The sequence below is a fragment of the Cygnus atratus genome, chromosome 5 (genome assembly GCF_013377495.2).
Source record: "Cygnus atratus isolate AKBS03 ecotype Queensland, Australia chromosome 5, CAtr_DNAZoo_HiC_assembly, whole genome shotgun sequence".
Taxonomy (NCBI): Eukaryota; Metazoa; Chordata; class Aves; order Anseriformes; family Anatidae; genus Cygnus; species Cygnus atratus.
The window spans coordinates 11,470,546-11,492,545 of record NC_066366.1 but is presented as its reverse complement, the minus strand read 5'-3'; the positions used below and the strand labels follow the sequence as shown (position 1 = coordinate 11,492,545).

General features: G+C 51.4%; 1 protein-coding gene across 2 annotated transcripts; it reads right to left on the bottom strand.

Annotated features, from left to right (window-relative positions):
• Positions 1-749: 749 nt before the first annotated feature.
• BEST1 (bestrophin 1) lies at positions 750-12,165 on the bottom strand. Of its 2 annotated transcripts, XM_050711118.1 has the most exons (10): positions 12,037-12,165; positions 9,871-10,030; positions 9,050-9,144; positions 8,432-8,665; positions 7,217-7,371; positions 6,205-6,282; positions 4,332-4,484; positions 3,788-3,868; positions 2,856-3,007; positions 750-2,488 (listed from the first exon to the last, which is right to left on the bottom strand). In XM_050711118.1, the coding sequence occupies exons 2-10, from the start codon at positions 10,020-10,022 to the stop codon at positions 1,318-1,320; spliced, it is 2,271 nt and encodes a 756-aa protein (XP_050567075.1). In that variant the 5' UTR covers positions 10,023-10,030; positions 12,037-12,165; the 3' UTR covers positions 750-1,317. The 2 variants fall into 2 exon arrangements, with proteins under 2 accessions (XP_050567075.1, XP_035405874.1); XM_035549981.2 differs by lacking the exon at positions 12,037-12,165 and having other exon boundaries at positions 9,871-10,043.
• Positions 12,166-22,000: the final 9,835 nt, after the last annotated feature.

The following is a 22,000-nucleotide window of genomic DNA, read 5'->3' as shown; positions in this document are numbered from 1 at the left end:
TGCATAAGGGGAGGTCAAGTTATACTTTTTCTTGGTTAACACTTCTATGAATTAGCTTTTTTTTTCCATCCAGTAGTATCCACTGCAGGAACTGCTCAGGGACTAAAGCTGTTTTAAAATGCTTTTGCCACTACAACTTCTGCTGTAATGCAAGGAAAGGGAGGCTTTAGTATCTCTGGGCTTCCTGAGTTGCTGAAGGGTGGGATTAATGCTTCACCGAGCGTCATGCCTGCCTCACAACTGGGATTGCACTTGTCTGTAAAGAAAACTCTGTGAGTAAAGAGCTGTCTGAGTGCCCTAAGCTAGACAAACAGTGGTGATGGAGGAACTACCTCAAAAGACAATGCTGGGAGTTAGGTGGGGGTGGTGGTGACACCAGCTGAGGCCAAACTATCTGAAAGGCAGAGGGTGAGGAGTATGGGAGGTGGACTGAATTTGTTCTGTTTCCTGTGGTGTGGGGAGATCTGCAGCTGTTCCTGAAGATCTGAAGAGAGGAACACTTTTCTTTAACACTTGCAATTTCTATTATTGCACAGAAACTGAAATGAGGAAACAAGTGGTCCTGGACTTCAGCCTTGCTTTTTTTATTGTTTTCAGGGAGGATAGTTAGAAATCTTAGCTTTGTGGTGTCTGCTGCCATTGACAAGACTTCCTTGAGAGCTTTCAGGTCAGTGGCAGATGCGATGGGGAAATGGAAGTAATGTGAACACCATTGCCTGCAGCCACCTGTTCAAGAGCCTTATCCCATTGCTTTCCCAGTATGGGGTTTCCCAGTATGGGGGAGTGCCAGGTAGGTGGGGCTTCGTGAGGCACTGTGGGTCTGTATCATGGGTGCTGTGACTCAGTCCCTTTCTTTCCCTGGAGTATCTGTCAGTAGTGCCAATCCTGCATGGGATGTGTAGTGGGCCTTGTGGCAAATAATGTAAACTTGGGGTTCTAATTCCTGCTGTGAGGAGGTGTCATCGGCTGTATTCCTCTTCTGCTTTGGGCTACGCCTGAATTCCAGGGTTGTCAGGATGCTGTCAGCTCAGCTACAGTTCTGCTGTTAGGCATCTGTAATGCCTAACACTAAAAGTCTTGTTGGTTTTGCTAAAGCGTAGGGTTTTTCCTCACTTTTTTCTTGTTGCAACACTGAAATCGTGTGCCTGCTACTGTACCTGAGGGCAGTAGTGTTGGGTCACCTGGGCTGGGCTCTTGGTGAATGCTCCAGCAGCTTGGGGTTTGGCTGCACTGCTCTTCTGTTGGCCCAGGTGTAAAGATATTGCAATATCACTTATATGGCAGGTATTTTAACAGACCTGTGTCTTTTGGTCTCCTTTAGCTGTACTGATCCATCAGATCTTCACATGTGCTCTCACTAGTCTCCATGATCACCTCCATCAGCCCCACGTAGTCACCGTCACCGAGGGAGATGCCAGAATCGTTTGGGGATGGGCTCTCCACTCGTCTTGTCTCTCTTGTTGGGGGATTATTACTGCTTCTGTTTCCTGAATCTCTTGTCCCAGAAACCTCTGACAGGTACGGGTCTGGCGCACTGCTTGTGTCTTCTGAACTTAGGCTGTCGGGGCCTGCATTCCCCATGGGGGACCTCTCCAGCACTGGAGATGTTACAGGAGTGAAGGAGAAGCAGGGAGGGGGGCTGCTGGTGGGCGCTTTGGTGCCGGGGGTGTGCAGGGTGCTCAGCTGCTCAGAACCAAGGCCGGCTGTCGTGTTCTCCAGAGTTAGCCAGGGTGGCTGGGAGCCTTTCGAGCTCTTCAGGCTCGTGAAGTTGCCCTGCTTCTCGTGGTTCGGGGACTCTGCCAGGAGGGGGAATTTAGGGCTGTCTGATGCTGTGGACAGAGCTTCTGGACTCCCCGTGGTGGCAGCCTCTCTGCCTCTACTGTTAGAGTTGTTTTTTTCTTCCACCATTACAACCAGTGAGTCAGGACCTTTGTTCCTTTCCGTTGGCCAAATAAACGTTTCCTTGGTACCTGAGCCAAGGGAGCTCTGGCTTTTGTACATATCGCTCGTCCTGGAAGGCGAGGAGTTGGCGATGACGTCCCTGAGGGAATTGGAGCACGCCGCAATGCTGGAGAGCGCAGGGGGCTTCTTGCGGCCCTGGCGCCGGGAAGGGAAGATCATGGGGATGGAGCTGATCGGCGTCTGTGGAGCGCTGTAGAAACCGGGCCTCTCATAAAACGGGATTGACATGAAGGCATCAAACTCCCTTAGCTTTCCATCGTCGCCGTCCCACTGCTCCTGTGCGGTGGTGTCCCCCCTTGGGGAGGGGACAGCCTTGCCTGTGTCTTGGTAGGCGTAGTGGGAGAAGGGGGAGGTGGGCTCCCCTCGCCGGCGCAGCAGGTTCATCCGGGAGGAGGACCTGGCGAAGGTGGGTGACTGGACACCAAGGAGACGGCCCAGGTGTCCCAGCAGTGGCGTGGAGTGGTTCGCCTCCTCGTTCTCTTTAATTTGCTCCAGGGGCTGGAACTCCATCTCTTCTTTCTGCATGCTGGGGAAAGGCAGGACAGGCTGTAACGCGGCCACGACAGGCAGTGTTTTTGGTGGGGAGGCTGGCAGCACGGGAATGTTGCTGCCTGCGGCAAGCCTCTCCTCCTGTGTTGCCATTAATTATGTGTTAGTCCCCCCGAAATAGCGGTGCTCATAGTAGAGGAGGGCAGCAAGAGGTCAGAGGCATCCTTTGCCAAGAAAGATATCGGCTGTCATCTTTGGATGAGCCTGAAATATACTGGAGCAGGCTTTTACAGACCATGGGGGAAGATGTTATTGCTCTCTTACTGCTTAACCACAATATCCTGCACAACACCTGATCTGAGGTGTAAACGTGGTCTGCTCTGACACCCTGTAGTTGTACCCACCTGATATCAAAAGTAGAGCCAAGGAAGGAAGGGCGCTTGTACTCAGCAGTGGCTGCGGTGTAAGGTGGCTGGGGGTCGGGCTCGTTCCAGTATAGGTCCTTCTCCAGGATGGGCAAATCCTGATGCATCTCATCCACTGCCATAAGGGACACCTGCCGGGACAGCAGCAGTGTCAGTGAGTGGCGTTGCATGTGTCTATTGTCAGTGGACAAGTGGCTAGCTTTGATATGTGTTTTTATTTTATTTTTATTTTTTATTTTTCACATGGAGAGATTTGATTAATTAAAAGGAAAGTGATTCTGAAGGAAACAAGAAAGCAACACACTCACTAGAACAGACAAGCTTAATGTTAGGAAGGACTGAAGATGGAGAATAACCGCATGGAAGAAACCAGAGGAGGCAGTTTTAGGTACAGACATAGGGTGGGAAAAGATAGGAAGAGGCAGGAATGATTTATCATCGAAAGGCAGCAAGGGTCTGAAACAAGTCTGGATCCATCATGTGTGCCAAAATATGGGCTAAGGGGGCCAGGTGGAACTGCTGCTGGTCTCTGTGTACTAAATGTATCTCTATGTGCCAAAAGCCCTGCGTTGCTTGGTGTGTGTGTGTCTTCCTGGCACACATCTTGCCCTAGTTTTCCTGGAGCCTGGGATGTTTCCCTGGCTGCTGAGAAGGAACACTGAGCCGGTTGCCTTCACCCTTGTATCTGCTGGGGAACCTTATGCTCTCCTCCTGCTTTTCTAGCTGTCTCTCTTTGGAGATCCTGAGCCCGTTCTTAATATACAGCCACCGAAGCCTCAGGTAAGCACAAGGGTCATGGACTGCTTCTCTGCCCCGCTGCAGGCAGAAGTGCTACAGAACATCACAACTATGCTGAGCCCTCAGGTGCTCTCCTGCCTCTGTGGGCCAGGAGGCTCCTGCCTTCACCGTACCTGCAGGTTCCTGTCGATGAGCCAGTTGGTCTCAAAGTCGTCATCATCCTCCCCAAAAGGGTTGATGAGCTGTTCGGCCACCTGCACGTGGAGAGCACACAGCAAGGGTCACGGTTGTGCCCACCCTTTTCCCTGCAGGAGGAAGGGCCACGGGGCTGAATCCAGAACTACCCTCAAGCATGATGTATCCTGAATTTGGAGCAATGCTGTTTCTCCCCAAAAGGGGTGGGTTAAACCCAGAACCTTTCCAGTTATTAGGAGGCATCGGTACACACAGGAACTGCCCCGTGCTTGCTGCAGACCACGTACAACACTCTGCAGATAAAGTGCAGCCCACTGCCTCTCTTTTCCCCAAACTAAGCAAAGGTGGAGTCGGTCTTCAGAATGAGGTGCTCAGAAACTGAAGGTCTTGGCAGTGCCCTCAGTCCCTGTTGGGTCCCAGCACCTGGCACGTTGCCCACAGCTCAGCCCCTGCTGGCACAAACCAGGGAAAAACCCATGTTTGGGTCAGATTCCAGTTCCAGGCATGTTTTCTTGGACTCACCTTTAACCAGCCAGCATAAAAGAAGAACTGCAGAAACGTAAAGACTGGCACGAAGAGATCTAGCTCATGGCCAGGATATGCTTTTTCCGGATCCAGGAACTGCCGCCCGATCAGACAGGCCAGGAAGAAGCTGTAAACAGCCACGGTCACCACCTAGGAAAGGTGCCAAGGGACACAGCAGAGGACCTTGAGTTCCCAACTTGCTTTCTCAGCATCCCTCTCCTAGTTCCACCCCAAACAGCAGCGAGCTGCTGCAGATGTTCTGGCTCTGTAGCCTTTTGAAAGCCATGTATTCAGTTACAATATACTTCTCCTCTGTGTTTTTTTTTTTTTTTTTTAATAAGGAAAATGCATTTCTGCTGCAGAAAGCTTTATTTATGCCCTTTGCCCTTCATCTGTTTTGTACATTGCATGGAATGGAAAATCCACTCTGCGGAATGCCATACATGTAGGCATCACAGAGAGAAGGTGGCACTTGACATCCTGGGTGGAAGGAGCTTACAGCACTGACACATGGCTGCATGGTTGATTTGCTGATAATTTAAGGTGTGTTCGCCTCTCCTGGTATTTCTCTTGAGCCCCTCACGGCTCGGTCCATGCCGGCAGGCCCTTGTTAAATTTGTGAGGGGAACTCTGCGCGTAGCTGCCAGCTCTGGACTGACTCCTTTTTGGTCCTAATGGTGGATTTTTTATATTTGCCTGCTTGCTTGCCCAGATTTTCAGGCTATAATGAGTAATCATGGGACTGGAAACTTCCCCTTTGCAAATTACTAGCAGCTGAGGCTCATTGCCATCCAGCAATCAGGGTGGGGTCAAAACAAACACCCAGCACCACAAGATTTAAGCTGGCCCTGCAGTGAGCAGCATGGGTTTGTTCCATTGTGGGCAGGTTACCTGAAATGATAGGCTTTGCAATCTGGATGCGCACCTGTAGAAAAATGGGTTGTGCACTGCAGAGAGGGCAAAGACCCTGTCCAGACTATCTGGCAAACCCTGCTCACAACTTCAAGACCTGAATGTTGCTGCTGGAGCAGCTGCCAATTTGGGGCCAGCCTTTTCTACAGCCTGACGTGGCTCTGTTACTTCTTTCTGACCATCTCAGTAGCTGAGACTCTCTTTCCTGTGCTTGGGGTAAGGCTTTGGTGGAGCTGAGGTCTTCTTCCTATGGGCTTCTTGGTGGGGGGCTGCAGCACTGTGCCAGGGCCACAAAGTATTCTGCCCCAAAAGTAAATTTGGGATGCTGGTGCAACGTGTTATGGTATTGCTTTTGTTCCTAGTTTTCAGGGCAGCGGGGTCTGTGCAGGGATATAGTTTCCTAACGTGTTCCTTGTTAACCTTCAGCACTGCATGAATGGAAGCAGCTCCCTTTTCATGGTGGAGTGTGTTAGTGTTACCTGAGCAGCTGTATGTTTGAGACAAAGGAGCAAATTCGTACTAAAGGTTCTGTCTGGAGTTGTGTTGGGGGAACTCAGACAGCTGAGCACGTGCACAAAGCTCTCTTTCACACATGTGGCATAACTGCATCACAGCTGCCCTGTGTGCTGGAGCAGGTTTGCTGGCAGACAGATCTCAGCTCTGCAGTGTTGGATCCGCACGTATCTGGGTTTGCTGTGTACTCATGTGGAGCACATCACGGGTAAATAATTACCTTGTGTGTTTCTGTAGAGGTGGCTGTGCCTGAGTTACAGAAATGAGGCTGGGCTGAGCGTGTGCTGCTGGGTTTCGCGTGCAGGAGAGCCAGCACAGGCTATGTGTGTAGGTGTGGGCAAGGGGTACAAGTGAACAGAGCATCAGCAAGGTCCTTGTGTAGGATGGGTGGGTGTCAATGGGGTTCCCTTGTAGCATGTGCGGGTGTGGGGGGATCCCTTCTCACCTGAGTGTAGACCAGAGGGATGCTGATCCAGTCATAGCCGTAGAGCCGCCCGCACTGGCTACGCAGAGTGTTGAGTTCCTGCAGTGGGGAAAAGGAACATGTTGTTGGTACCAACTTTGTGTGTCCTTTCCTGGCCTTCTCTAGCCCATCCCCTCCTGCCCACACCTCCCCTGGTAGGTGGGACTCAGCTGGGACTCCTGCTCCACCGGTGTCCAGCCTATCCCCACCAGACAACCAGCAGGGTCTCATGCTTCCCTGGAGGGCAAGGTGCCTGGGTGTCTGCATCTGAGACCAGGGTCCCTTCATAGCTCACTTCACAGCAGAATTTCTCTCTTCAAAAAGTGAGCAGCTCATCAGGTTAGGCAAATAATGTCTTAGAAGCATCCATCTCTCTCTCCTGATTATATGGTGAGTCTAGATAAATATAGCCCAGAGGGATGAATTTCACTCCAGGCAGCAGAGGCAATGCAATTCTCTGCACACAAATACCAGGGAGGATGAGATGCTCTGGAGCCTCTTTTAATCTGCAGCTGTGCAGGGATCACTGCCAGGTCCTGCTTGTGGAGCACGGCCTGCTTCCCAGGACTATACAAGGGTTGTCAATAGTGAAGTTCTCCCCATGGACCGTGGTTATTGAAGGTGCTTTTGACTTCTGATGGTCTTTTCCAGATACGTGTTCTGCTTCCTTGCAGACCTTACTACACCTAGATGTGAGCCACATGGCTCCTTCCTGTCCTAGTTTTGAGAAAGGTGTCGCGTTCCTCTCTCCTCTTGTGTGTGCCGTTGCTAACCTGTCACCAGGCCACGAAAAGCTCTGTCCCGTCATGAGTAGGAGAGCTGCAGTGAAGGTATTTCCCATCAAAATTAATGCAGTATCCCCAGGGGCAGGCCTGGCTCACTGTCTGCACATCCTACTTCAGTATTCCTTGCATTACCTCTGAAAATCCCTGTAGTTCTTCCCAGAGAACTGGATAAGGATCTCCAGCAGTTGCCTGCTGGCTCTGTCACTCACGTTCAGGATGCCCTGGAGCAGCACGCTGTCACGGATCCTCCCCTCGTTCCTTGCCTTCACCGCTAGGTTGGAGAACCACACGCAAGGGATCCAAAACTTGTTGTGGGGGGAATTCAAACTCTCAAACTTCTTGTGCTCTTCTGGGGTCATGAGACCTGGGTGGGAAAGAGTAGATGGGAGAGGAACGTCCATAGAGAGTGGAAAGGAGTTGATCTGGTAGGAAACAGAAACATCTAAATCTCTGGTGGTCGCCTCAACTCTCCTTATAATTGCAGGAAAGATTTGGGCACTCACCTCTGGGGGGGACATAAAAGGACAAGAAGTCTTGCTAAAACTGTGACTTGTAGAAGTGTAAGAAGCAGATTTTATTTCACAGAATATACTGAGTTGATGATTCCTGTGGGTCCCTTCTGAGTCCAGCTCCTGGCTCTGCACAGGACCACCCAAAAATCAGACTATATGTCTGAGAGCATCCACCATTGGGGAAATATAGTACTGGTGAGGGTGCAAATGCCTAGAGAAGGTGATGACTTGTGTCCTAGAACTGCCTGTTTCTCTCTGGATTGAGAAGGGAGTCCAGATGACTAGGGCAATTGCAGACATCTCACTCTGGGCAGGCTGGAAAATGTCATACCGTGAGGAGCATCTTCAGAGATAATTCAGGGAGCCCTGCATTTGCGGTCTGTTTAGGTCAGAGTCTCCCAATTCTCACCCGCCCAGTGGAAAACTCTTACCCTGAGAGGATAAACTTAAAACCTGGCAGGGGTCTGCTCACGCTCTGCTGTAGGCCTGTGCACAGGGTCACTTACTGCAGAGCAGCTGCTAGGGAAGTCGCTGCACCACAGTTACAGGAATCTGATCAGTCAGGGATGCCCTGCGACCTGCAGCGTATCTCCATTCACACACCTGCTAGTTCCACTCCCCTTACACAAAAAAAAAAAAGTGAGCAGAGATGCTTCACGTTTCAAATAGGCCCTGCAGCCACAAGTAGGAACAAGCACACTGTGAAATAGGGAAACATAAACAGTTATTTCAGAGGAGCAGGGCTAGTGCACGAGCAGATGCTGAGGACCAACAGCAGAGCATGTTGTAGCACTTCCTCTACTCCAGTATAGAGGTCAAGGGGCCATTTACAGAGCTCCTGGCCCCAAGCCCAGCAGCAAGGTGCTGCCTGCCTGGGGTCAGAGCTGTGCAGGAGGCAGTGCCAGCACTGACCTGCCCTCACGACGTGCTCCATGCTGGGGAAGCGCTTGTAGACGGCGGTGCTGACGGAGCGCAGGATCAGCACGCTGCACAGGTTGCTGTAGCGCATCAGCGTGCGGCGCAGGAGCCGCCCGTACTCGTCCTCCCCGTCCACATTGCAGGAGACCAGGTTCATGATGCGGTCAGGCCACGGGATGCTCTCGTACTGAGCCCACCAGCGGGACACCACCAGGGCCACGTAGAAACCTAGAGGGGAGCTGACCACGTTAGCCACCCTGAAGGAGCAGGAGGTGTACATGCTCGTGTCACTGGGTGATGAGTGAAGGCACGCCTTGCAAGGCAATTCATATCTCCGTGACAAAGCTAGAGCCTGCCTTTCAGTTTGTTTGGAGATACTTGGTCCCTGCCCCCTTGGGAGAACCCAGAACATGCCAGTACAGCTGGACGGTGAAAGCTGTGTGCATAGTTCACAGCTCCGTCATGGAATAATGCTCTCTGCCTGGGGGTTTTACAGAGGCAGGGTGAGGGAACTGCTTGGTGAATCCTGCCTACCTGCAGAGCTATGACAAAGCAGGGAGACAAATGCTGCCCCGTTCCCCTCCCTGCACACTCACGGTCAGAGCTCCTTACCCAGCACAAAGGACACGGGGATTAGCTCAGCATAGCTGTTGCAGTAGAGCGCCAGCTTCTCAAACATCAGCCTTTGGCTTTCACTGAGGATCAGCCTGAAAGGGAGAAAAAGAGTCATCAGCCTCACATAAGAGAGCCAGGCCTGCTGGGATAGGAACCTGGCAAGGGAAGGTGAGGACGTGCAGCCACAACACGACCGCTCTGTGAGCCTGACGATGATGTGGGTGAGCAGCCTAGGGCATCAGCCTGCCTGACATCAGTCCCAGCTCTGCTCCTGCCAGCAGTGGCTGTTCTGACATGTGTTCCTGCCTCTGTCTCAGAGCTGCTTTCCTCCCTCCGGGCTCTATCTGTGCACGTTGACCCAGCTAGGGGAAGTCCCTGACTTTCCTTGTTAAAACCAGACCAGCCACAGAGTACAGTTGCCTTATCACAGGTCTGCAGCCCCAGGGCTGATGTCTGCTCTCAGAAGCGTTGCTTGCTGTGTACGAGGGAAATTCTCTCCTAACGCTTCCTGCTATTACTAGTACTTCCAGTACTGGTTCAGCCTTGGTGTCTACATACCATTCTTCTCAGGCAGTCACCAAATGCAAGTCTTCATCCCCAGAAAGAGGAACTGTTCCTCTCCAGGCCAGAAAAAGGAAATCTGTCAGCTGCTAAGCCGTACTGGTGCAGTGAGGAAGGACCTTTCCTTTCGTCCTCTGAACAGTGGCTGGCAAGTGTCTGGCCAGTTCCTTTTTATCAGGACTGTATTGCTCAGTTGTCGTGCTCTGGGACAGGCTGAGAGTGAGGGGTTGCGTTAGTGCTGCTGCAAGGATGCCCACCTGTAGACAAGACTGATGGCGAAGTAGAGGGAGATGAAAATAAGGAACTCGGAGTAGAGGAGCTTGTAGATACTGCCTTTCCACTGGAGCAGGAGTTGGGAGAAGGTGCCTAGGCGGGCATCGGCCACACGGTTGGTGTATGTCACTGTCATCACAGATCCTGGCAGAAACACAAAATGGGCAGATATTGAAGCTGCCAGCAAGCCTGAACAGGGGCAGGAGGCAGAGAAACCTCGAGTGTCCCAGCAGGCAAGCAAGATTGAAGGAAGGAAGGGAGGAAGTCTGAGCTGAGACCAAAAGACGGGTCAGATGAAGTCATTAAGGTAGGAAACCATGAAGAAGTTTATGGGGAGATTTCTTGGTGCAGATCCAGATGAAGGTACCTCTGGAGATTTCATGGGTTTTGTAGCACTCGTCCAACAAATATTGCTGTCTTTAAATTTGGGCTGGGGGGCATATCTGGCCTGTGCCAGTCCCGATCCTGCAGGCAGAACAGCTTTCCCTGTTAGAGACCCGAGGGATGGGGTTTGGAGTTTGGCCAGGCTCACAGAGCTCAAATTCCAGCAACTTCACCTCCCCACTCTTTCAGCCATACATTGCACAATAAATCATGCCAAAAGAAAGAAGGCATTCAGGCTCATGAAATGCTTCCCAGTCATGCAGCATCCCTGCTGCACTTCTTGTCTAGCCCTAAATAGATAATTATTAATCATAATTAATTATCAGACTCACGTAAACCTGAAGCTGTAAAAAAACACAAGCCACTGGAATCCGTGCCAGGCAAGCACAGATCGTTTCACAAATAATTATCCAATGTGAAAACTGTTGGAATTTCTAAGCCAAAACACATCGCCAGATGTTACATAGACATTGCAGTGACCTTGATGTTAACAATACCAAGGTCTTGGGCTCTTGTCTGAATGACGGAGACAAAGAAGTGCTTCCAGGGATGATTCAGACCTTACTGGTCTGCAGAGGTGAGTTTGTGTCCATCCTCCTTATTTAAGCATCTCAGTGAAAGACCTACAGTTAGGTGGAGAAAACTCAGCTCCCAGTGAGCTGGCTCTGTGAAGAGAAACTGCAAAATCTGTTGGCTGGTTCAACAAACAGCAGGCTTTGTTCTGAATATGGCTTCTCGGTGCTGCACCTCCTTTGTGTTTCCCTGTCCTAACTCTGCCTGAGTCCCCTCTTACAGATTATACCGGAGGGACAGAGCTGGCACCCACCCTGTTGAGAGCTGCACAGATGCACCTTTAACTAGAGACTCATGTGTGTTTGTGCCCTTTCCGTGTGTATTTTTGCCCAGCGCACAGGACTGTGGAGAGTTTTTTAAGCGCCCTAGACCCTATACTCACATGGGCTATACAGATGAGAAATGTATGGGAGCACCCATAAATTTGTTGGGGGCTGCTTGCAGGAAGCAGACTGTTTGCTCTGTGCTTTGGGTCTTGAAATTGCTGAGGGAGACTCCTCGTTGCGTAATTCAGATACAGAGCCACTTTTTACCAAACATGGAAAACTTCAGCTCTTGTCCACGTAAATAATGGACACCACCTCTGTGCAGTCCTGCTCGGGTGCAGGATATGCGGCTTTTCCTAGTGATTTTGCCTTCAGCTCTGCGTGGTTAAGGCAGCTCCCTGCCTGCCTGCTGGTCTATGCAGGATGTCCCCGGTTGTCACTTGGCAGCTGGCACACTCACGGCACCGATTGGGGTTGAGATTCATGGTGTGAGGCAGTTCGCTGCAGCACTGGCGGTGGTAAAGTGGTCAGTTTGGGGACGAAGAGCCATCCCTGTGCAGATACCACACAACCCAGTGCCACCCATGGGGCCACGGGAGAGCATGGCACTGCCACCCCTGTGCCTGATCCTACATCACCCTGGCTGATCCATCCGATCTAGCTGTTGCACCTGGGGATCAATTGACACTAATCAGACAAATTGAGTTCACAATGATCAAGATCTCACAGTAGCAAACCAGATTTGCCTGTATAAGGTGTGTTACCCACCCTGTAACACTGGAAACAGACAAAAATGCCTCCTGCAGATGCAGAGAACAGATACAGAGGACAGATAGAGTGAGAGGAGCGATGAGTTCACAAGACAGACAGATCGATCGGCTAGTCTTTGAAGGAATCTACCTGATCCTGTGAGGGCTAGATACTCACAGTCATGGGCTCCTGGGCTGCACCGGAGACGGTGAAGGTTTGGTCCTGCACGTGTCCTTGCTGGGTCCTTTGTGGCCAGCGCCACAACCCGCCTCCTCTTGGCTCGTGGGGGGATTGAACCTGGCAGACACGGTGTGCTAAGGAGCCTGAAACCCACTTGGGAGCTGCAGCCGGTCACTTGATGCCATAATCCTTCCTCATTACAAAAGAGACTCTGTTGTCTTTTGCCCCGTTCCCTTCTAATCTTCTGAGTAAGCTCTGGGTGTTTATAGAGGCGGCCGGAGGAGGGGAGGCAGGGCTGGCTGCTCCACAGCTGCTGCTAATTCCTGGCACAGCCATAGTGGCTGCCAGAGGAGAGGCATTTTCCTCTAATTCTTTCCTGTTTGGTACCTTTCTCTGTGTCATGGTCTTGCAGAAGCCCCAGGAGATTAAGTAGGGCTGGAATTTTCCACAAGTGCTATAAATGTGTCCCCCTTCAGAGCCTGTGCAGGTCCCTCTTCCCTGGGTGTTAGCTCCCTAGGTTTGGGAAACACCTGGCCCTGAGCTGCCTGGCTCTCAGCAGAGGTTTCTCTGCCATCCCTCTCCCTTCTCACTGTCTCTTCCAGCTGTGGTTTTGATGCTGGGGACTTCCACCCTGCCACTGGCTCCCTGAGACTCTTTCCATGTGTTCACTTTTTTTTCTACTTGCTTCTCCAGCAGTGCTCCTGGGCTGTCAGCCTCCTTTTTTGCATGCCAACCTGGGAAGCACAGCTCCTTACTTTTGTCTTCAAACCTTTTGCAAGACAGAGAACGCCTCTGTCTCTCCAGGGCTGGCAGTCGCAGGACTGCTCTCAGGCCTTTGTTCCCTTTTCTGCTCCCATATGAGTTCCGTTTACTGTTCCTGCAGCCACAGCCCTCTCACTCAGGACTAACCCCCAGAGCCCATCATCAGTGTTGAAGGCAGAGGTGAAGAAGGCATTAGATGTCTCATTTTGTCTATGTCCCTCTCTGTGAGGTGACCAACCTCATCAAGGAATGGATAAATGTTTTCTCTTTTTGCTGTTAACATACTTAAAAAAGCCTTTTTTATTGTCCTCCACGGTACCGGCCAGCTTCAACTCTACTTGAGCTTTGGCCCCACGAATTTTCCCCCTACAATGGTGAGCAGCATCCTGTGTCACCCAGACTTGCTTGCAGTGGCCATACACTTTCCTTTTCTGCCTAAGCTCTAGAAGATTGCTGCTCAGCCAAGCTGTCCTTCTGCCCCACCTGCTTTACTTCCAACGCTTTAGCATTGCCTGCTCCTATTCTCCTAAAAGATGGCACTTAAAAAGTGACCAGCACTGATGGTCCCCAATACCTCCAAAAGCAGATCCCCAGGGGAGCTTACTAACTAGTTTCCAGCAGCCTGAGGTCTGCTCTCCCATCTCTCTTCTGCTCACTCCTTTGGGAATTTGTCTCTGTTGTCCAAGGTAATAGCATCTGTCATCCATTCCCTGTCAATTTTTGCCAACCCCTTACAACATTCAGTGTCCTGGAGACAAACAGCTGCTCTGAGCCTTAAGCCAAGTCGTGGCTCTGTCTCATCAGCTAGACCCAATTTCATAAATGTGCTCTGGCCCTCCTGACTTCCATCATTTAGTCATTTATAGGCCATTATAGAGGGGGAGCACAGGTCTGTCACCATACCTGCAGGGGGTTTGGTCACTGGGGGAGAGGAGCTGAGTGGGAAGGTGCTGAGCTGGCCTGCCTGGGACTGCTCTGCAGGCTATGGCGGATCCAACTGGGAAACATGCTGCCTTAATATACCGGGCAAGTTGCTTTTAACTTCTAATACTCTCTTTCTTGGCATTTCACTGCTCCCCAGTTTTGACAGTGCTCTGTCTAAGCTTCTGAAAGCCTAGTCCTTGGGTCTAAATGCTGTTCACATACAGAAGAGCTGTGTGCTTTCCTTTCCCCAGGGCTGACTGCTCTGCAAGGCAGGAGCTGGAGTCCCCTGTGTGCAATGTGCTGCGTGACTGTGGAGAACCAGCTCTCTCCTGCACCTAGGCAGCCCCAGGTATGTGGTCAGCCGCTGCTGGTCTTACCCTGCTTCCTCTGTGCTGAGCTAACAGCGTAAGCTGTGATACCTCTGTGGGCTTAGCAGTGACCAGTGCACCTGGAGGCCCAGTCTCCTTTGCGATGCTCTACATGATTGCAATGCGTGTTTTGTCACTGCTCTTTCCTGCAAGAAAGCTGCAAAGGCTTCAGTGAAGTCAGATGAAGAAGGTAGTTCCTAGTAGTAACTTACTTTTTTTTATGCTGATCTTTGCCTATGTCTTCAACACTTGCTTGGTGTCATCAGCAGGGGTTAATTTGTCCAAACCGTGGGTTTCTCCTTTCCATGAGGCTGATCCTAGACAAGAGGAGGGCGGTGTTTGGCTTCTTCTCAGAAGCTGTTGCTACCTGGCAGCTGTCTGATGTGGGATTTCTGGTGCAGTTCTGGGAGTTGCTGTCAGTGGTGGGTAGGTGATGGTTTAAAGCATGGAATTCAGTGCCAGTAGCTGAGGTTTTAGTTCTGGTGTTGACTGTGGTGTGTTCAATTACCTCTGGCCCTGATTCCTTTTCAGCGACAATGGTGGAAACAATTGCATCCCTGGGTGCGTTACAGCCCTGGAGCCCCTACCATGGACGACTGCTTTGGGCAGGAGGGAGGCATGGCAGATGGGAAGAGGCAGCACGGTGCTTCTGCTGCGTGCGATACAGACCTGGCAGGAGGAGCACAGGCACAGGGAGGGCCACTGGGAGAGCCTCCCGTTCGAGGTGTGGAACTAGATAGGGCTCTTATCAGCGGCCAGATGCTGGCGAGTGAGGGGTTGTTTCACTGGCCCAACCACAGCAAAGCCATCAGACTGACTGATACAACACACAGCTTTGCACTTACCCTGTCCCTAAGCGTTGTGAGTAACACCACGTCAGCTCAGGGGAAAGAGAAGTGGTCAGCAGGACCTAAACACCCCAGCTGTCCTTCCTTTCTGAAGCCTTACCACTGGCCAGCAATGACGCAGGGTGGCTGCTTCTGGCCCTGGTGTGGCTACTGTCCCTGTGTGGGTGGCACCTGTCCAGGACAGCCCGTGGGGTTCTGCAGATCCAGGCCAGCATCATTCCTGAAAGGTGCATTGCAGTGCCTGTCTTACTGCTTTGTTATGGGGCTGAGCTTGCTGCGAGGTCCCTGAAACACTACTGCTAAATGGCAGCAGCTCCCAAAGTGCTTTTATGGCCAGGATCACAGGGCTGTTGTCCCAGCAGAAACCCTTAACTGCTCAGGATCATGAAAATGTCTCAACACCCAAAAAGTTCTGTGAATGTGGGAAGACCTGGGTCAGCAGAGGGATGGACTGATTCTCTCTGAAGGCAGGGTTGTCCACACAAGGAACTGGGGTTTGGGCACCCCCTTTGATGGGTTTTGGGAGAGAAGGAGTTAGTAAGCAGGCCACAGTGCCTGAGCCCTTGTCCGCTTACATGACTGGGGGACAAAAATGCTTCTTGTGAGATTTTTTGGAGCTGTTGGGAGTTGTTTAGGTGGTTCTAAAATGAAACAGCAAAATCTCAAGTGTCCAGCTCTTTGCAGAGGGATATGCTGGCATCTGAGGCACTCTGCTGCCCTCCTCTGAGAGTAGCTCACCTGGCAGTTCATGTGGCTCTGAGGAACTACTGTGACAGTACAAAATATTTGTGGAATTTAATATGGAAGTCAGTAACTGAGGGGCTACCAGTGTGGCAGCAGCACTTGGATATCTCTTCACCTTCCCCGTGGCCTCAGTCCCTCCAGGTCTTGAGCGAAATGCCTGCCTGAAAGCTTGCCTTACACGGCAGCAGAGGGGGAAGCACGGAGACGCTGACACCCGTGCCCAGCCTTGCTGCCTTTCTAGCCTCCTAGCAGGCCCTGGAAGCCTTCCAATCTTCTCCATTTTACAGATGTGGAGCTTGAATTGCTGTGGCAGGAAGCAAATCCCTCCCTGTGGGGATCACAGAGGCCCCTTCCCTGTGCTGAATGCAATTTGTGAGCTGCAGCTGTCTCTGGGAAAGGGGCAGTGCCCTCCCGGCAGCCTCCCAGAAAACAAGTGCTTTTCTCAGGAGGCCGTGGGTGCCAGCGCCTGGTGAAATCCCTCTCCCTTCTGCGGCTTCAGTGCCAAGAAAAATGCAGATGTAGCTGCAAGACATCAAGGATGTCTTTCAAAGTGACACTCTTCCTTGGAATCTGATGAGGAAAAAACAAAACAAAGTATCTGAGGAAGTGCTGCTTTTCATAGACAGGATAGACTCTGAGATTTGAGCTGTTCGTGAACCTTTGAAAGGGATGCAATGCCTCGCTTTTGTGACCCCCCCTCCCCCAGGTCTCTTCCCCTTAATGTTGCAGGATTCATCACCAAAACCCATCTCGGGGGGGACCCTGAGAGCTGAGGGCACATTAAGGGTGCTGCCTGCTCCCTGCGTGCTCGGTGTGGTAATTTCTTTCTTTATGGACCGTGTGCTCTTCTGACGGAGGGAGGGAGCAGCCTGCTGCTGTAGCGGAGGGAGCCGTGTCCCTGCCAACCCTACAGATTTTTACAGTTGTCTAGCCTTTTTTTCCATCTCTGTGGCTAATCTGGCAGCACCAGGCTCCCCAGTCCTGTGCCTTTTGGGATGCTGCAAACTGCAGGATACCTGGGAATCCTGCACAAAGAGCTCAGTACTTTGATTGTAGCACAATGGACTTTCTTGCTCTCATTCCATGATATATCTCGATATGTCTCTTCCCAATCAGCATTGTGTGAGCAGTACCTCACGCTTTTTCAATCTCCTTCTTTCACCCTCTTGCCCTGGAAAACGGGCAACAGTTTGTTTGATGGTGAAGGCAAATCCCATCCACGAAATTGGAGGTCTTAGACCTAGGGATTCCGGAGTCCCCTTGCTGAAGCCCTTCTGAGACAGGCTTGAGGGAAGGGAGTGTGTGGGTGGATGAATTCTGGAGTGTTAGGCCCTTGTTTTCGTTCTCAATTTCATGGCGTTAACATCTGGTCTGGGTTTGCTGGGTCTGGGATGTAGTCCTGCTTTTTATCCTCTAAAAAAATCCTTTTTCCTCCTGCCCTTCTCGTTTTTATTTTTTTAGTGGTAGGATCTGAATCCCTGAGCAGACAAGGCAGCCAGGAGTGGGGCTTGAACCCCCTCCCACGACTAGACAGCACGTGTGCTGGCAGGGTGTCCTAGCTTTTGCTTTGTAGGGCAGCCCTTTAACTCGTTTAAACCAAACTCAGGATTTTGAGGCCTATTCTGCATTTATGATCTATTCAGAGGTAGATGTGAGCACTCTGGGAGGAACTATGAGGGGTTGGGATGACATGAAGGTAGAGAGCTTGCTGTCTACACGAAGGAACCAGGACCACTGGAAACAGACCCACCTACCCACCTCCCATCCAAAAAAAGGAGGAATTTCTGCTTTGCCCTGGTGGTTCCATAGTTGCTCAGTAAATGTATGTTAGCATCTGCCTCTGGGTAACCACACAGCCTGGGCTGAGAGCAGGTCACTAAGAAATGGTGTGTAGGGGCCTCTGAATGACAGAGGTCTGCTGTGCAGGTGGACGGGGCAACTGAGGTGGTGCTCAGGCTGGAGATACCGAGCTGGGGCAGATAATTGCTTCCGTGGAGGCTCAGTGTGGTGCTCCAAGTGTATCCCCGGGTCTGAGAAACTCAAAGGTAGGATCTGGGAGGAGGTGGGGGGGGTCCTTTCCTTTGTGAAAGTGTAGCTGTGGGAGCAAGGGACATGAGCGGACCCAACTCTTAAGAGGATATAGAGAGCATTAGCGAGATGTTTCTTTGTCTGGATGAGATGGAAGGACAAGAAACAAAAGGAGGAGGATTGTACAGGGCTGGATACCAGCAGAGAGGATGAGAGGCATGTGATAAGGGAGGCCAGGGAGGGAAGAGTTGGGGTTCATTAGCCAGGTGAGCTGGATCTGCGGGGAGCAATGTGGGTGGCTGGGGATGAGTGGATGCAGGTGAGGGAGTAGGGGCAGTGGAAGTGGGAAGGATAAGATATGGGGAATAAAATGTGTGACCAAAGATGTGTGACAGCGGGGAGGTACTATGTCAGGGCCTTCACAACAGGAATGTACCTTGCTGGGAGACTTTCAGTAGACAAAGTAGAATTTATTGTTAAGGGAGGTAAAGAGCAACAAGCCAGTGGCTTCCTCCTCCAGCTACTCTGTCCCAGGACTGCTCCTGCCCAGCTACTTGAGCCCAGCCCAGAGACCCAGGGTCCCTGCCCAGGCTGCCACTTTGCCATTTGCAGGTTCAGCTGGTAGCAAAGCAAAGCTAACCACATATCCCAGAGACACAGCACTGACACAACCAGCCATAAAGGCTGCCCTGGTTGAGGGATGCCTTCAGCAGCACTTACACACAGGACTCAAGTAAAACAGACACAGAAAGCTGAGACATCTTCCTCCTCTGGGAGAGACAGAAGTTAGTTAGTGAAGGCACACAGACATCACTCTCTAGGTTCACAAGCGCACACACTTTCACAGATCCTTTGAGTACCAGGCACAGCCCCTCTGTCTGTCCAGATCCTTCCCAGATCCCACAGGTACTGGCATGGCCCCTCTCTCCATCCAGCACCCCATACAGGGATCCCTCAAATGCCTGCACTGTCCCCCAGCTCTAGCTAGCACTTAAACCTTGCAGCTCACATACACATAGGAGAGTGCAAAGACACAGAGAGATACTTAAGAAAATAATTTAATGAAAGATATAAGAAGATAGGACAGACTGCAGTCTATCAGGTGCAGCCAGACAAGTATACTGACCAGTCCCTTTTCACATGCAACTGGTTCTCTTAAATCCTTTCTATACCTACCCCTTCCTCTTTGCTCTTCCCCACGGGTTTGCAGAGCTCTGCAGTTTCTGCACCTTTCCAGCCTGGGGCCCCTTGGTTCACAATCTTATCAGATGCAAGGTTCATCCTTCCTGGAAGTGGTACCTGTAGCTCATTAGCCCACCAACTAGTGTGACTGGGAGGTTTGTTTCTTGTGATTGCCTCCCAGCTTAGAAGTCATCCATCAGATAACCCTGCTGGAAGAAACACTGCTCACATGCTCTCAGAAATTAGTGTGACTGACCAGATTTGGTTCTCATCACTTCTTCCTGTTCTTATTATCCCTTGTTGCCTTGGGAAGAGTCCCTTGACCAGATACCCTTAAAGCAGCACTCTCCTTTTACACACCCTTACATGGATGACCCAGAGGCCAGTGATTTTTCAATTTCAATGAAATGTAAATGGGAAACAAATTGGGAGAGAGCAATGTACTTGCATGGTGTGAGATGAGGGTTAGAGCTTCCAACTATGCTGAGACTTTAAGGTTGTCTGGTGGTTTGCTGGCTTCTCTTTAAGCCACAGGTGGGAGCCAGCTCTGTGTGTCTCACTTGCTGCTGAATTAGACACTTAGGAACACTTCACAGCACTGCCTGGGGGACATATAGCTTTGTTCAGAAGCTGTGGGAAGGCAGCATTTTTTGCTGCCTCAAGGCAGCTCAGATGATAACCTGCAGCTTGGCAGTGATATGTGCTGCGTTTTGCTCTGCTGGGCCACCCCATTCATCTGGGCATTGGGAAGTCTCAGGGTCTGTCCACACTTCCTCCACAGAACTGCCTGTCCTTTGGGGCTGGGAGTGAGGCAGGACACATGCCACTTTTACCTTGTGACAAGTATTTCTGCAAAGAGCTGGGATTCTGCATCCCCAGTACATCCTCTCTTAGTGCTTCCTGACTGCATTATCAGTTCTCTTCCTGCCTTTGTTGGATCTTGGAAGCAATTCTGCCTTTCTAATCTGAGGACCCTCCATCCGTCCCAGCCAGGCCTTGGGAGATAATAGTGCTGACTGATTAGTTCTGGTGCTGCCTCGCAAAGCTGAAGATCTTCCCCCTCCTTCCAAATGTTCCCTGAAGATAACAAGGGCAGGGCTGTAGGTGACATGGCAGGGCTGTAGGTGACATGGACAATCAGGAGATACTGGGACGTGGAATTGCCCCCTGTGTGGTATCCACAGCGTTCAAAGGTTTTGGGAGGGTACCACTGCCTGGAGGAGAGCCTTGGGCAATGGCAAGGTAGGTAGCAATGGGAAAAGTGGAGGAAGGACTGATCTGGAGAACATGCTCTGAGGGTGGCCTATGAGAGCAGGCACTGCTTGCCAAAACTGCAGTGCTATCAATCCAGAGGCTGTTGTGGACTTAGTTGTGTCCTGGGGTAACAGCAGGAATGCTTTGCCCTTTTTGTTCCTAGCAGGCAGACATACCCTCAGTGACTTGGACGATGGGTTGTGCACTTTTTTGGGCACCTTGCTGGGGAATGCTCTAAGTGACAGCTGTCTTTCTGCCTGTAGTTAATGCCCCAGAGAGAGGGTAAACTTCCTAGAAATGTAGCTCCTCTTGATCTCAGTGGCTGGCTGGGTAGTGGATTGGTCATTTCCAAATGCCCCAGGCATTACCTGCTCACTTCTGGGGCTGACCCTTTTCGCCCCTCTGTGCTTGTAGACCAGGCCCAAGACAGGAAAAAGCTTTCCAGATCAGTAATGTCCTGGGTACAAGGGCTCCTCTGTGCACATGTGGTGATGCAGGGGGAGGAGAAGGAGTGGACAGAGAACAGTGTGTTCCTGCTGCTTGGCAGAGAGGATGTAAATCTGTGGCTACAAGGCTGCTCTCATCTGCCGGGAGAGCAGCCGTGCTCCCTCAGCCTCCCGGGGCTGACAAGTACAAGGATGACCTAGCTAAAAACTGGAGCCATGATGTCCAAAGCCCAAAGCTCAGTAACAATGAGACCAACTCATGTCACTCAGGTAAGGGTACAGAAACTCCAGTGCTTTCTCTGAATGCTGAATTTAAAAATCCATATTCTTTCACTTTCCTGTACATTTTGGCTTCTTTAAATCCCTGGCTTTCCTATTGAGCCCCTACAGCTGTTTCAGCAAGACTCCAAGGGCATGCTCTGTGCCAGGGAGCGATGATGTGTTTAAGTGCAGTGTAAAGGTGTTAGCAGTCGCTGGTATCAGTTTGAATCCCTCGCTGAGCACACACGAACCCTCAAGGACCCCTGCAGTTGTGCAGTCTGTAAACTGCAGTGACCTAAACTTGCTTACAGCTGCTTCCTCTGTGCCAGCATCACAGCAGAGGTTGTCCCTCCGCAAACCTTAGCTAACCCCAGCAGCGTAGACCTCTGACATCCGGACTCAGGAACTCCAAATCAGTACACTGACAGAAGTTCTGAAATTAGTGTTTATCTTTTATCTGTCCTCTAGGCCTTCCACTTGACTTCCAAACTCTTCCACATAATCACAAGGTCCAGGATTGTATCTATCTCTCTGCAACTCCCCGAAAGGAAGGTGTGGGGAGCTGGGGGTTGGCATCTTCTTGCAGATAACTAGTGATAGGACTAGAGGGAATGGCCTCAAGTTGTGCCAGGGGAGGTTCAGGTTGGAAACGAGGAGACATTTCTTCTCAGAAAGAGCAGTCAGGCATTGGGACGAGTTGCACAGGGAGGTGGTGGAGTCACCGTCCCTGGGGGTGTTCAAGGAGAGGTTGGACGTGGTGCTTAGGGACATGGGTCAGTGGGGGATATTGGTGGAAGGGGTACAGTTGGACCAGATGATCTTGGAGGGCTTTCCCAACCTTAATGACTCTGATTCCATTCCATGCTTTTATTGTAAAGAGACTGGCACGGTTTGCAGCCCTGGAAGCTGGACCTCTGACAAAAATAATACATATCACAAAACCGATGATAAAACCCATGACACTCCGGGGCCACAGAGCCCGGCTCAGCACTGACGGCTCCCCCACGCCACTCCACGACCCCTCGGGGCCGAACCCTTCCCGGGGGTCCCGGGCTGCAGGACGAGACCCCTCCTGTCAGCCGGGGCCGCCGCGGCGCCGCTTTCCCCTTCGGCACCGTCCCCTCAGGGCGGGCCGAGCCCGTCC